The 16,522-nt window shown below is 35.6% G+C and overlaps 1 protein-coding gene across 1 annotated transcript; it reads right to left on the reverse strand.

The window, feature by feature from the left end:
• Positions 1-1,299: 1,299 nt before the first annotated feature.
• SLC25A40 (solute carrier family 25 member 40) lies at positions 1,300-16,172 on the reverse strand. Its single transcript, XM_035545514.2, is given in 11 exon segments — positions 1,300-1,415; positions 2,078-2,152; positions 4,330-4,364; positions 4,366-4,409; positions 4,730-4,839; positions 8,228-8,401; positions 9,636-9,760; positions 10,990-11,057; positions 13,116-13,222; positions 14,462-14,521; positions 16,077-16,172. Coding segments are annotated over 11 exon segments (1,008 nt in total). The 5' UTR covers positions 16,171-16,172.
• Positions 16,173-16,522: the final 350 nt, after the last annotated feature.

The raw sequence follows: 16,522 nt of genomic DNA on the forward strand, positions 1-16,522 counted from the left end.
ATGGCAGTACCTCGTGCCTGCATCATATGCTGTAAACTTTGTACCTAATGTCTTTACTACTCAAGCATTTTTCAGTGTGTGCTGAATTTTCATGAAGGCCAAACACAACCTGGGATACCTTCTTCATAACAGAGTACTACTGACATCCATTTCTTGGGTAAAGCGCATAGAAATATGCAAAAACTAAATAAGATCAATATCAAGCACTTCTATTGAAAGAAGGGAGGGGGGCGTGGAGGAGGCAGGAAGTTTTGATTCCTAAGTGCTTACTCGCAAAAGAGATGCAACATTTCACACGCTGTGTGTGCTATGCACCCTAGCCAGAGCCCTTGTCTGGTGTAGTAGCAAACTAAATGTGTCCCTGCCTTCAGGTGGATATACACTTGAGTCAAACAGGCATGGAACCACCTGTGTTTATACCAGCAAACTTGGTCTTCAAAACCAGGTGACCCCAGGCAAATGGCATATGGGAGAATGGAGCCTGCCTCTGTCTTAAAGCTTTGTGAAATATGCAAGCTGTCATGGATCGCAAACATGCGAGGCAGCATTCCTCCCAAACACCTGTACAGGCACCTGGCTTCAGTGCCTGCGTGTGCTTCAATTTCCTAGTATGTGCACACGCTAAGAATATCATCTTAAACTAAGAGGCCAATGCAGTACCTGTCAGCGTATTCACCATGCTCTCTGGGTTTCTAATAGGCACCGTGTATTTTTTTCCAATTTGACCGAAAGCATTTTCTGTTTTAAATGAATCTGAGAAGACTCCAAAGTATGCATTTACACAAAATACAGAGCTTCAAATAAACATACACAAAATTAAACAGGTATTAAGGAAGAATAAGTGAGCATTTATTGAATTCATTCTGTATCGCCCTTCTTATGGCAGGATAATCAACTCATACAATGGAGACCTAAATATTTTCTAAACATTGTTTTAAGTATCCAGCAAAATATTTAATCAGATTGAAAATTAACAGTGGCAGTTGTTACTCTTCATCATTCTGGCCAGGATTATTTTTTCCCCTTTTAATCATCACTGAGGAACTGTCAAAACACCTCTTTTTTTCTTCTCTCTAGTGCAAAAGAAGTCACAGCATTTTCAATGACAGTTTCTAGATCATGTATTTTTCTTAGTCTTAAGGGGGGAAGGGAGGGAGTGAACTTATCCCTTATGAAACAGTTAAAAAATAAAGTTGCATTTAGGTACCAAATGTAGTGGCAGAAAGATGCCTTGACCGATTCAGATCTGGCAGAAGTTTCACCATATGTTTTAACTTCTCACAGTCGGATGAAGGAGAATTAAGGATGTTGGTTTGATTTTTCATATAAATGACTAAAGAAAGACTTCCCGTGTTCATATGTGCTGATCATTATGGCACAGGCAGGAGCAAGTTTAAACAGCCGTGGAACAATACCTGCTCAGAAAAGAAAGCATTCATTCTCATTTGTTTTCAGACTCGATCACTAGTACCATTTAGTGGTCGTAATGTAGTGATTCCAGAGTACAGCACTGTAGAACTGGGATTCTGTGTGTCTGCTTTCCTCAACGTACCAACGTTACTGACAGAGGCATTACCACTGTCAGAATACTCTGCCCTCACCTCTGCCATCCTGGGTGGCCTGCCTGATGCAGGTGCATGGTGTCTCTTCCCCTTTTGTCTCCCCACAGAGGTGGGGCAGCCTGACCTGCAGGGCTGGTTTGCTCTTGTTCAGATGAGGTGGCCCCAGGGGCATTCTCTGTGTCCTGCCGCAAGCAGCGGTACAAACTTGCTGCTTGCCTGGGGCAAGCAGAGGCTACTGACCTCTCAGGTGGGACAAGAAGAGGTTCAAGAAGTCCTGCATCCTGAAATGGGGGAAGACAGGCACAAAGTTCTCTGTGGCTATGCATGTCTGTTGCTTTATGTACACAATCTATTCCATAACTGACAGTGTTCACAGAGAAGGAAACATTATATATTTTGTGCATGTTAGCATCTAGCAATGACTTGTTAATTAAAATGCTCTCTCTCTACTCTGTTGGTTTTTTTTGTTTTTTTTTTTTTGTTTTTTTTTTTAGAAAGAAGTCAAAAGTTTTTACCAGCAAATAATCCAGCAATCCCATTTTTAGCGACAATTTTCCTCATAACTGCCCAGGTTGATGCACTCTGTGGAACTCAACATAGTACAACAAAACAACGAATTAAATAACGCATAGAATCCAACAGAAAAATATTTTTAAAAATCAGAGACAGTCAACACAGATGTAGTGATTAGGTTTAATTTATCTTATGTTAATTTTATCCATACTATTTATACAGGATCTTAAATTCATACAGTATAATAATTCCTATAATATTCAAGTTAAAATAGCATGACGTGGAAAAAAAAAATGTACTAATGCCTAGGGTAAAATATACAAACAGAGACAATATCCCTTTCTAGAGTAACTGGCAGTGCTGAGAAAAGTCACCTAGGTTTCACATGAGCCAGTCCCTCTCCACGTCCCTTTATACATGCAGCTAAAAGAGCACTGTCATCCAGATTTTTAAATATGTTTTTTAAACAGTTTACCTTTTATGGTAAACTGAATCTAAAGGTAAGTTTTGAGAATTAATATAATAAGAATAAATCCTAAGAATGAGTATAATAATTAAGCCTAGCACACTACGTTTTACATCTAAGTTTACAAAAATAAAATCTCAACAAAATTTTATTTAAGAAAGTAAAGGTCTATAAGAGGTGGATCGCAGTGGCCTTGTAGAGCTAATCCAGATACCAAGGAACCTGACTGCAGCAATACCACTGCACTGTAGACATATGCAACTGTTTTAAACGGGGGGATTTTTTGTGCTATTTCACTATGCACGTTATTTTTCATTGATCTGTAATATAAAGTTTTTTTTCTTTCTTTCTTTTTTTTCCCTAGATGAAAGTTAAAATGGTTTCATAGAATGCTGCAAAATGTTTTTGCGGCCATAAAGAAACAATATGTAGATAACAATATGTAGTCAGCACCCAACTCTAACAACTGGATTTGGAAAGAACTTAACTAGTACAAATTATAGCTAACCACACTGAAATTTAAAACATATCTAGTTAATATCAGCCTAATAAATATTTGGCAGCTACCTGTGATTCAAAGCGGTATTACCAATGAATTCTTACATTCATCAGCACAAGGGAAAAACTGAAACACAGGAACAATTTTTATTTATTGGCCTTTGACAGTTCTGCAAAAGAATCGTGTCCTTCAAGAAGTACACCAGAAAAAAAAAATTACCCAAGAGAATGAAACCTTATGTTAAAATGTGAACATTAAGTTTTCATGACATCTTTCTGAACTAGGGCCTTTAAAATAGTTTCTAAGCAGAAACTAATGTTTGGTTACTCAGTCTTTTTAAGGTTATTTAATCTTAAAGCCACAACCTAATATATTTTCACATTATTGGAAAGTCCTCTCTGTTTCAGGCCTCAAACAATGGAAAAAAAATTTTTAGATACAACTTGAATTGCTAGAAAATGTAGTGGTGCTCTACTAAACACATAAAAAAATCCTTTTAAAGCTGTAGTAGTCACTAAAATGCCCTCAAAAGTAGTTTATTTGAAATCACACAAAAAGAAGGTAAAATATACAGAACGTGAGCAGAGAACTTTCTCTCTGTAGTTTAACTAAAGAAGAATATTGTTCTGAAATAAACCACTCATAAGAGTTACAGTACTATTTTTATTTTCTATCACTGACTGGTAATGAATCTGAAAATATTTTTTCAATTATTTTAATCTACTCAAAACTCTTTTTCAATAGAGCACTGATGATATGAATGTTATTTTAAAAAATGAATTTTTTCCCTATTTATAAATAACTTACTTAAATGTATATAAATTTGCAATTGGTCTGCCTAACTATAATAAAAAAAATAGATTTTTGTGTTTGTATTTTATACCACCATATTAACATACGTTGTACTCTACTCGCATCTTTTCCCTGCTCTCTGTCATTAATAAGACATTGTGTTTATCCTAGGAGTTAAAAATTATCTGATAAGGTGTTCCAATTTGGAAAAGAAAAAAGGCCTAGTAATAGATTTTTAGATAAATTTTAGAAGAGAAATATTTAAAATTCCTATCAAAAGTCCATACACCCAAACATTATGTTTTATTTTTTTCTTCTTTACCATTGCTAAGAGAACCAGCTTCACTGAATGTATTGAACACAAGTATTATTATTATACAGTTCTACAGAAATTGCTGAGTAATTTGAACTAAAGAGAAATATGGGTGTTCAACAAGAAACATGGTTGGAAGACAGTTTAAAACAGCTGTGTAACAATGTAATTAGCAGCACCTTACTTTTTAAGGTCTCACTCTCCCAAAGTTCAGTCTGCCTGTGTTTTCACTACATCAAATGGCAGAGTTATGACAGCTGCAATCTATTAAGAAAAAAAAGAATTATAGTTTTAATGTTATAGCACCAGCAATTAAAAACTAATTAAAATTACATTAAACTGTACACAAGTTAAAACTAGATTTGTTATTCCGAGCAGCTGATATTATTGAAGTCTTGTATTCCAGAACATTGTAAATTATTCAGATATACTTAATCAGCTTGAATGCCAGGCCATGTGTGTTTAAAATAGATGTATACTGAAACAAACATAGTGTCTGAGAGAACCATGCAAAACCATACCAACTATAAACAGCTTATCAGCAACAATAATAAGAGTAGAACTAGAAACAAAAAGACACTTACAGAGCCAGATGCTGCCCTGGAAGTAAAAGCAATAAAAAATGTTGGTTTGTGTGCACCAAGATTCTTGCATATCATCTTCTTGAAGCGTTCATAATTACACCAGTACATTGCTATGGTTATAAAACAAACGAACAGACAAACCTTGCATTACAACACATTGGTATCTCAAACACAGAAATTCAGTACAATTCTTCTATCAACTGAAGATGCAAGAATTCTACTGTGACAAAAGGGGCAAAGAGAAACAAAAGCTGAAAACAAACTAAAAGTGTTCTCTGTTACTATCCATTGATAGCCCACCCAGCTCCCCTCATGGAATTCCCTTTGGAATATACACATATTCCAAATTTCTTCATATGATTCAAATTACCTTAATCATTTTGTCATTCCCATAAAGTAACTCATACCTTAATACAATCTAACACAAGCACTGCAAAACTCATATAACAGTTTTTCGTAAATGTGATTTAATATGAATCGACATGTAGGTTTCTGATTATTTCCTATGTATTCAGGGATATTTTACACATTTCATAGCTTTCACTAATTCTACAAAAATGTGTTTCATACAAAATGAAAGGTTCCTCAGGGCTGTCTCATACTCTTGAGACACAGAGTATAGCATTTCATTCTGGCACAAGCAGGAAATATGATTTTGCTCTCTGGAATCACTAAGGGGAGGCTTGCCTTTGAAAGTCCTCACAGAGGCATTCTGAGGAGCAACTTCTAGGAATAACATCTGTTTCTGTTCTGCTGAAATAAACTGCACTCTTTCTACTTTGATGAGTTTTAGTTAGAATGCAGATGCTACTGAGCTGAACTACAGAGTGATTCCTTGTGGCAGTTGGTTAAATAAATGCTACAAATGACAGTTGCAGATGAAAGATGGCTGTGCCTTGTTCAGCACCGAGTTCTGTAGGTGGTGGCAGCAGAGAAATATCAAAGTGTTTTCTTGCTGTGGAAACCACAAGTCTCTAATGTTTTGCAAAAGTAAATGTAAGTGGTATCTCAGAAGGGTTTGAGGAAAACCTGCTAGTGAAATGTATGTAACCCTAATTTAGTATAAATTGTGAAAATCCAAAACTTTGAGCGCCTGCAAGATTCCCTTCCCTACATACACTTCACATTTATGTTCTCTGCAACATTGCTTAAAGAATGACTCAACTATTATTGTTAACCCAATTCTTGTGCTTATGGACATTCACAGCTTAAGTTTTATTTAGTCAGCTAGCTGTCCCGGGAACCTTCTTGAAGCATATCATCCACACTTGGGCTAGTAACACGGTGGGGTTCTAATTATGCTGTGCTGTTGGTATGGTCATTCTGTGCTACCTGAGTGTTTTCACAGAGCAGCTGCTTTCTTAATACAAATTGTTACACCGGCTTTAATTCCTCTTGAAAAAGCTAACTTCAGCAAACTGCAGCAAAGGCACAGGCTGTGCTGTAAAAACACGAGAAGCCACCATGCTGTTGGTATATCACTCAAAGTGCTATGACTGAAAGTAGTAAGGGGATATATCTTAACTGCATAGAGAGTACTTATAAGAAAAAAAAAGATTAGAAAATATATTTTGAAATGAGATTAATCATTAAACACTCATAGTTTTATATCATCAGAGTTTTGTGGCATTTAATTTTGGTGTTAAAACAAAATCCATTTTCCTTCCCTCATGCACCAAATTGCTTGCTCATTCCTGGCTCTTTAATGATAATCCTTAACCTATAAGGCAGTAGTTGCATGTTAACATGTGCCTCTGCCTCTCCAGCATCCCACTAGGGCCTACGTAGGATTGGGCACAGACAAGTGCCTGCTGGCTTTAAATGAATGCCAAAGCAGCATGGAGATTGACTTAAAATCACTGGAGAGGTTTTGGAGTGCTGGAAGGACAGCAGGCATGGATGTAAGAATCCGGAGAGAGTAAAGAACTCACACACACCACCGTAGTGCTCTTTTCATTCTGTTAAAAGTAGTAAAGGGAAAGATGACTGGCTCCTGCCATGCTGATACAGACAAAAATCAGTAAGAGAACAAGAGTTTCTACTTGAATTCAGACAACAGGAATTGGATGAAGGATTTTAGAGTTCCCTTCTGAAGCTTAGCAGAAGAGCCTAAAGGAATGATGCACTTGGCAGACAGGAAAAACAAGTAAATTACAAATAAATATTGAACAGGAAGCCCTTTAGGCAAAAGCCTCAGATGCATTCTGAATTCTGTTATCTAAGCCTTAGGGAAAGCATGTTGCCACAGGTTCAGAAGCCTTGCCTATGACAAAAGGTTAAATTAAGTCCCATCAGGGACCACAATCCTTTAGCAGGAAATGCAGTCTAAGCTCATTTTTCAAACTCCTATAGGTCACAAAGCAAAAGAAAACAGGGTATTATTCATTCTGAAAACAAAACAGCTGAAATAGCAGTTAGTTAACAGAGCTAAGTTAAGCATCCTTTTTAACTAAATATCCTAATCAACCCCACTCATCGTGTAGTTACTTTGTTCACAGCCAATTTAAGATTTTCTCGAGGTCTGCGTCTAAATGTACTCTAATCCCGTAAGAGTTCAAACGGAGGAGTGCTCCACCAGACTGTTTAGAAGCTCCAATTAAATTAGACATCGGATTATTTTACGAATGAGATAAGAGAACAAAAGAGAACAAAGATATCAGGACAAATCTTTCAAGGGTTTTCTGCCTCCAAAAATGGGTTTGAAGAGTTTTTTTGGGCCAACACAAGGTGTTCAAAGTTGTTATTCCTGATACTATCCAAGGGACAGAAATTGCTGCAAAAACAATTGATGCTTGATGATCCACAAGTGTTCTGACAGGGAAGGGTTCTCACCACTGACATTAACAGCTGGGAACACTGTCCTTAAGCAGTCCTGTCCACTTACCTCTGTAGGTCCGGAGGCAAGAGAGCTTTAACAATATGGGAGAAACCACTATCTCCCCTGTTCCAGTTATCTTAAAGAATAGCTTAAGACTAGCTTTGCTCTGGATCAGACTTTTTCTTTTAGACTTTCAGCTTTGAAGCTTCACTAGCAAGTTGTGCCCTAGCTTCATCTTGTTTTGGAGCAGTTATACGAACTAATTCATCTTGGTAACAAAAATGCCTGAATACACTAGTGTATCACCCTGTATTTGTACGTGTTTTCAGGATCAAGGATCAGAACACATAGATGCAGCATGTCCCTCTATAAGGAAATAGCTACTATACCTACAATAGAAAAAAATCCTACTGAAAGTCTTCAAAAATGGTCATTACATAAGCTAAAGATGAGAAGAAAGAGTCTGAAAATAGATAAAAGGAAAGTAAGAAAGAACCCCATCTGGCATTCACAAACACACACACACAAAAATAGGAAAAACACTAAAATGATAACACTTAAATCTCAGTCCTTCTTAAAGACAGCCATTAAAATTACATAAAAAAATAGAAAAAGTTTTAAAGTAATCATGAATAGACATGTCTTACATAACACAATGTCGCACCTGAAATAAACCCCACCTGAGAAAGGCACATCTCTCAGAACAGTAGAACTCCAGCCTCTCCACAGGGAAAGCCACCCATCTCTAGCCACTTTACTGCTGATGCACATGTGCAGTTGCTTGCAGGACAACTTCCAATACTGCATTCTATTTCTGATCAGCTCCAGGGGGCTCACTACAGTAACTGAACCAACTGAAAATGAGAGAAATGTGGGCTGTTTAAAAATTGAGATTTACTATTAACATTTCCTGAACATTAAAAAGTCAGGTTTCACATTGCTTTATATATTTGATTTATAGAATCATAGAACCATGGAATGGTAACCATGGAATGGTTTGGGTTGGAAGGGATGTTACAGATCACCCAGTTCCAACCCCCTGCCGTGGGCAGGGACACCTCCCACCACACCAGGTTGCCCAAAGCCCCATCCAGCCTGGCTTTGAGCACCTCCAGGGATGGGGCATCCACAGCTTCTCTGGGCAGCCTGTGCCAGTGCCTCACCACCCTCTGAGTGAAGAATTTCTTCCTTATATCTAGTCTAAGCCTACCCTCTTTTAGTTCAAAGCCATTACTCCTTGTCCTGTCAGTACACCCCCTGACAAAGAGTCCCTCCCCATCTTTCCTGTAGGCCCCCTTTAGGTACTGGCAGGCCGTTGTAATGTCTCCCTGGAGCTTTCTCTTCTCATGTTGAGCTTCTCATCCACCAACACCTCCAGGTCCTTCTACTTAGAGCAGCTCTCAATCCATTCTCCACCCAGCCTGTATTTGTGCTTGGGATTGCCCTCTCCCAGGTGCAGGACGTTGCACTTGGCCTTGTTGAACCTCAGGAGGTTTGCACAGGCCCAAGCCTGTCAAGGTCCACAGCATAGCAGTTGTTATTCTACCAGTTGCTCTCACAGCTGTCACAAGTAGAATGAGGAACTACACCGTCAGAGGTTTCTAAGAAAGCCAAAAAAGACCCAAGCTACTTTTACAACAGATGGACAAAAGCATAAATGAAAGTAAGAAAATATAAAAGCAAATTCAGTAAAAATAAAACCAGTACAAGTCCAATTGTCATTTTCCTTGTAATTACCTGTGCAGCTTCGACTATAGAAAATAATTGTTTGATATTAGATTCACCACAGAACTGTCTTAAATTAAACCATCTTAGGTAAAATATCCAAAGATGTAAAATTTTGAAAATAAATCACACCATTCCATATGAGAGTCCTATGTTATCCAAAAAATTATGGTAAATTGGAGTGTTCTTTCCTATGCTCAGCTCTGTGTAATATTATCCCTTATTTACAGCCACAGCAAATTTTCTCAAGGGAAAGGGAAAGCAGAAAAAGAAAGAGAAAGAGAAAGAGAAGGAGAAGAAGAAAGAGAAAAGAGCATACAGGTATTTTATTTCATTTTTTTCTTTAAACAGATGGGTACTTACATCTGCTTAAGGAACCTGCAACTGTTGGAATGTGATCATTATCCTTTCCTAGTCTGGACTTCAGAGCTTCACTCAGTTGGTCATAGCAGGTGAAATAGATAACTGTGGTAGGAAGTGCTATTATTCTAAAGTAAAAAAGAAGGAATTTAAATTAGTACAAAGAAAGCAGGAGCTTAAAGTCCGCCATCTTGTGTAGATATTTTGCTGAAAAAAGAAGAAATCAAATTTTTAGCAGTGAGCTGTTATGTATAAAGAAAAAGCATGAATTCACAGAATCACAGAATCAGAATCACATAGCTTTGATTCACTGCCTCTAGCTTACAGTTTCAAATTCACAGATTTCCTAGTCTTCCTAGTTTTCCAGTTTTTCACATTATTAGGAAAAAAATAAGTAAAATGATGGTGGATTATCTGCCAAAATTTATTCCATGTCAGCTTCAGAACTGTTTCAATAAAGGAAAGAAATTGAAAGATCTGAATAGGAAGCAAACAAACCTTGTGGAGGTAGTCACTAACCTTACATTTTTATTCATTTAACAAGTGGAAGAGTATTTTCTCTATCTTAATCAACACTTATGATTTAATAAAAAGTGTGCCAATGTGTTCCACTAGGTTCTGTGACTTGGAACAGGATGGCTGTTATGTAACACTTAGTGTCTTACAAGATGCAATTTTAATACACGTTACATTTGGCCACTTTCTTGGATCACTCATGGAGCAGGACATAATTATAGAGGTCTTAGTTACAATCTGCACCAGATAATAATAAAACACAAAACAGATTGAGGCTGTTTATCCTAAAAAGGTCATGTGGAGACTTGATAATATTTAAATATGTAAATTGCTCATGTAGAGAGAAAAGTATTTTCCATGGCAAAGTTGGACAGAAAAAAAAAAAAAAAGAAAAAAAATACAGTTTTTTGGAAGAAGATTCAAGGTAGGTGTTTAAAAAAATGTAAGTAAGGGTAATGAGGTACAAGACTGGAGTGTCTGTGGAAACAGCTGTGTTGCTCATTGCAGGTCATCAGTAACAATCTAGGATGACAAATATCTATCAAAGTCTAACATTCTCTGACAATCGTGTTCGATCCTGTGATTCGCTAATGCTGTCAAGGGGATAGTTACAGTAAGGATACCACTTCTAAAAGGCAGAATGAAAAGACTGATGTCCCTGTTTAAGTACTGGGAATACATCAAAGAGGTTTCCAGGAGAAATTTCAAGAACTGGCGGAGATTATACTGTCTTCAAATGTTTACCGAAGTCTTAAAATCACTTATTTGTCTAAAAAAAAAGTAAACTTTGACAATACAATCCATAAATTATTATCAAAAATAAAAATAAAATTCAACTTACAGTGTTGGTGGAAGTCCACTCCACAGTGATTTAATTCCTTCTATTTTAATAATTTTTACAAATGCATCCTAAAAATATAACCAGGCAAAGAACAATAATTAGCTGCAAAGCTTTTATTAAAAATACATTTCTAAAATTGCTTATCATTCTAAGATCATAATTTTGTAATTTCTTGTGCTAGCCATCAAAATTAATTATACAAATGGTTCCACTGAAGTGAACAGAAATATTTGTGCTTGAAATTACAAACTTCCTTCAAATTTTACAGAGCCAAAGCAGCAAGTTTTTGTTGGTAACTGACAGCCCTGTGAATAGGCTGTTTTCAGAACAAATACAGCACAGCAACAACGTATGGAAACTCCTCCAAACCAGTCAACTAGAGTATTTTTAAAATAAATAACAAAATTTCTAGGTATGAAATAGAAATTCACTTTTCCTGATTCTTCAACACTTGCTTTCTCTGAGAAGGTGACAGAATATTTTCAAAATATACATGCTATGCAATATATCTGGAAGCTTACAACTATTATCAGAGCTGTCCCATACATTTCCCAGTCCACTGACAGCAGAGGAACACTGAACTTCGAAGGACATTCAATTGAAATCATCTTCAAAAGACAAACTTCCAAATATTAGGATACCTAATATTCTTAAACTTTTTTGGGGGAAGAAACTGAGATTTGATGGAGTAGAATATGCTCAGTATGCCCTTATCACAAGGCCTCAGAAGATACAGAGCTGACAGGCCACAAAAGCACTATGAATTGGACTCAAAGAAAGAAAAAGGCATAGAGCTTTAGAGGAGACAGCCTTGATGGACAGATCAGCTGAGCATTGTGAAAACAAAGACACAATTTATCAAGCCTGACTTGAAAAAATGGAGCTTTGAGATACCCCAAAGGTCTTAACACAATTTGACAAAAAATATATTTTAGACAAAAAAAAAAAAAAAGACCGAAAAAGGCATACTAGTATCTTGTTTTCTCTACGTTTATTTTGTATCAGTTAGTATCAAACATATGCTAAATATTAACATATAATATATAAAAATAATTGTAAATATATAAAATGTATATAAATAAATACAAATAAACCATAAATTAAATATAAATAAATTATAAACAGAAAATCAACAAATATACAATCCAGCAAGATACAGATAAAAGACTGGAGAAAGAATGCAACTAAATCCAGTGCCTGTGCAGCATATTTATGTACCTTATTAATTGCACAGGCAAATACAGCAGAACTTTTTTATAGTTCCAGCACTGGCAAACGACAATGTCAACAACATTTTTTTTTACTGCACAATTGGTCAGGTCTCGTTATTTATTTATTTATTTATTTTTGATGAAAGGAAGTCCAGTGATATGACAGTCATTCTTCATGAATTACCTTGTCACAGCAAAACTGGGCATATAATAATGTCAGTGAGAAAACTAAGCTGTTTTCTAAAAATTATACAGTAAAGTTAATTGAAAGCTTCAGGCAAGTTATTAATTAAAAAAAATTAACACTGTAAAACCATTCAAGGAGACATTTCACAAACATTTCATTCTTCTCAAATATTTAATTCTGAAAAATCCTTGATCACATGTAATTTAATTGCATAGTCAAACAAAATGTTGATTAATGAGGCAGAATCAACATCTCTGACATCAATTCTGCTTCAGGTGTCTGCGTAAGTCCTAGTCCTACAAGTTACATTGGGTCCAGAATCTGACACATGAACTTAACTTTAAAAAACTATCTGCATCGTTCGTTCATTTCAAGAGCATACTGGGAGGTCTACAGACAGAAGAGACATAAACAGGTAGAGACAATCAGTACCTGCAATCAGCAACTACCAGCGATATAGTTCAAGTGGGGAAAATAAAACCGCAGAGAGAGTACTATATGAGGAATGCTGTGCAGCTGCTCTCTTATGTGTCTTATGAACGGAATTTGTATTTTCATGAAGGTATCATTAATCACTATCCAAACTACACAGTGTAACTGCATGAATACCGTCTCAAACGATAAAAGGTTCTACCAAAACTTAAAATAAATAAATAAATAAATTTACATTATGCCATTTAGAAAATGTTTACAATGTGCAATTTTATATAAATATGAATTGTTCTTACCAATGTCCCTTTGAAATGTCCATTTTTCCTATACCAGCCTTTGCTGTCCCCGCTCTCACACACACATATATGATCCATAAGGCCACTGGAGTATACAAAACACTTTCCTAATGAAGTGGTGTATAAGAATACAGTTAATAATTGTCAGATTGTTCTCACTCAGCAGCAATTCCAAATTAGATATAGTAGCAAGATAGATTTATTTCTGGTTAGACAAACAGGGACAAAATGACTTTGGAAAGTCAATGTCAATGAACTAGGTAAAAGAAAGGAGAAAACAAGTGTACTTCTCAGAGTGCCAGACTAAATGGAACTGCCCTCACCAACAGAAGGAGACAAGTTTATGTTACGCTACCATCAGCTGAAGACTAAAAACAGCAGTGCAGCAACAGTGACATGCATCCTGAATAGCACTGTTGTATGTAACTATGTTAATATCTTTTTGATTTTCAAATGTTTTATTAAGCATTCTCTGCATCCATGTTATGGGTGGAGGTAGATAACCTTAGATAATAATGTATTTGTCCCAGATCATCCTCTCTACTTGTTTTTGATTTCTTCTACATCATGTCCTTTGAATGTTTGATAAAACACTATCGACATTACAAAACCTACTTTGAGTCCTACATCACATTTTCAAACTTTTGAAGAATTTAGAATTTACTAAAGAACCAGGATAGAAGATACAAGTATTTTTCCCAGTTTATGTCAAGAGTGACTGCAAATATTCATCTCCACATACAACATGGAACTTCCACAGAAGTCATCTCCTTTCCTTTTTAATGTCATCTGTTAATTACAGTTAAATAGTAGGAATCATTGGCATATCCTTGAGTACACAATGTATTAATCTATCAAGAACCTAGGCGACAAGTGGCTTCGGTAAGATTCACTACTCTTTTTCAAATCTCTTTGGATTTTGGAGGAGAGGAACTTTGATATAGCATCATGATCATATTAGCCCTCTGATGAAATATTAGTTATTTAGTAATAGCTTTTTTTTTTTCTCAGTTGAGTAATAATTGTACATTTCTTCCACAATGAGAATACTGAGGTACTGAGGAAGAGAGAAAATATAGTCTATTTTAAATGATATATATTTATGAGATAGTTTCCACTATCACTGTTTTGCCACTTTCAGTGGCACATTTTTTCTTTAACAATTTTAGTATTGTGTTTTTTTTTTGTTTGTTTTTCTTTTTTTTCCCCTCACTGACTCTGAAGAAACAAATGTAACTATTGGAAATGAGTAAAGCCATTCTGCTGCTCAGCATTTTGATAATTATCAGGTAAGTGTAACAGCAAAGATTGACGTGTGTCCTCAATTACAGCACGTTTTAATTTACCTTTGGGGAATGGATTGCTTTGGGCTTGCAGTCGAGTTTTGACAACATCAAGAGGAGTTACTAAAATGAAACAAAGGAGCCATTTAGAAACCTTGTATACTCTGAAAAGAAGCTACAAATGTCTCATCATGAACTTCTTCCACAAAAAAAAAAAAAAAAAAAAGAGAACTGTTTTACAAGGTAATCAGCCAGAAACAAACAAACAAACAAACAAACAAATAACAACTACATATATATCCTGTGTTTGCAAGTGACCAAATAAATCTTTTCTAATTTGCTAACAGTTGCACTGACAACAAATGTTAGAGATACAAAAAGCTCTTCAAAAAGCCATTGTGTCATCGTGTATGAAAGTGTTAAAAGTTGTGCTATTATGCTCTACTGGTAATGGTTTGTAAGTGGTGTACCACAAGGCATGTAAGATAAGGTTTTGGCTTCAAGCATTTTATTGTCATTATACCATATGTCCTGTGATGGTAGGAAAAAATATTACAGCTTTTTATTTTTTACAGTAATTTTACAAAAAACTTTTCATATGTTTATTCTTTTTTGTTAATCTGATTTTAATAGTAATATTCAAAGGAAAAATATTAAGTTCGTGATTCTCTTTCCTCTGTGTAGAGAAGATCCAAAACTTTAGAGCTATCGAAAAGGAAATGAAGCTTTAGTGAACATTTTATTGATTTCCCTCCAGAACTTGAATTTTTTTACAGGCAGAGATATTGAACACTGCAGTGGCTTGTCAGCTGGACCACTCTTCAGCCTCTCCTGATTACACTGACTCAGGGCTACCTATGTACAATCAGCTAGTGCCACCTGAGTCTGTAAGGTATCAAAAATATCTATACAGTTGACATATATAACACAGGATCTACAACTTTATTAAGCAGCAGCTGGAGGCTGGGTCAAATACTCTAGCATGTGTTTTATTTGCTTAGCATCACTGGACACATTGTATAATGACAGAATAAAAAAGACTAAAAATTTGACAAGGTCCTAGGTAAAATCCTATTTCATAAAAAATTTGGAAGGTTTGGGGTGGGGGGTGGGGTAATCCAGATTATCCAGAATTTTGAAAGACTATCAGAAAGCTACCCTTAAAACTGCTTAGAGAAAACAAACAAACAAACAACAAAATGCTTTGACAGTGTAGGACACCGCAGCAAATAAATTGATCTTACTACTGAAGTGGTAACATGAAGAGGACTTTTCACAGTGGCATGTCTTGCAGGATTCATTTTGTACTGTAAAGTAAACCTTTATTTAAAATCTATTTTTTTAAACAGCAGAAGGTATGGAAAACCATTTTTGTTATTATTTTGCTTCTTTCAGAAACCAGGCAATAAATTACTACACCAAAAGACATAAAATTAAAGAGTTAAAATTACTGTTATTTTCAGAAATAGTTAACAACTATCAAGGACAGGAAAGATTTCAGTCAACCACCATGTTTGTTAAAATACAAAAGAATTATGAGAAAACTATCTAAAACCACCCTTATTGAACATATTAGCAGAAGTTTATAAAGCACATATATGCAGACGTCTTGCTGAACTGAACTGAAGAGTAATCACTTTGCAAAGATTCTCTCTGTGGCAAGCTTAATAAGCCTTACCAAATAATGATGTAATTATAGCTCCACAACAAGAAGCTATTGCTTGCTGAATACTGGTTGTTTTACTGAAGTTACTATTACTCATTTCAGCCATGGCTTTATCCTTGGAGAAGAAAAACCTGTTAAGGAACAGAAAAATATATTGCAATACTTTGTTCAAAACTTGCAGAAGAATCAAGGGGAAAAAATATTTTTAATTTTCATTAATATATTGCACATAAGCGGCAATAACCTAAACATTAGTTTTCTACCTGTACACAAGGATCTCCAAGAGTATTTGCACCATGCTTTTCATACAACCCAAGTGTTCTAAATTATAGTAAATCTTCCCAAACATTTTTACATGAAAGGCAATGTTTAGACTGTTTGTAAACTACATTAAATAGTTAGTATGTATTACCTCTTGCTGCAACAAAGGGTTTAGGATCTTGAAAATTATCTGCAGA

Source organism: Cygnus atratus, chromosome 2 (assembly GCF_013377495.2).
Source record: "Cygnus atratus isolate AKBS03 ecotype Queensland, Australia chromosome 2, CAtr_DNAZoo_HiC_assembly, whole genome shotgun sequence".
NCBI classification, from domain to species: Eukaryota; Metazoa; Chordata; class Aves; order Anseriformes; family Anatidae; genus Cygnus; species Cygnus atratus.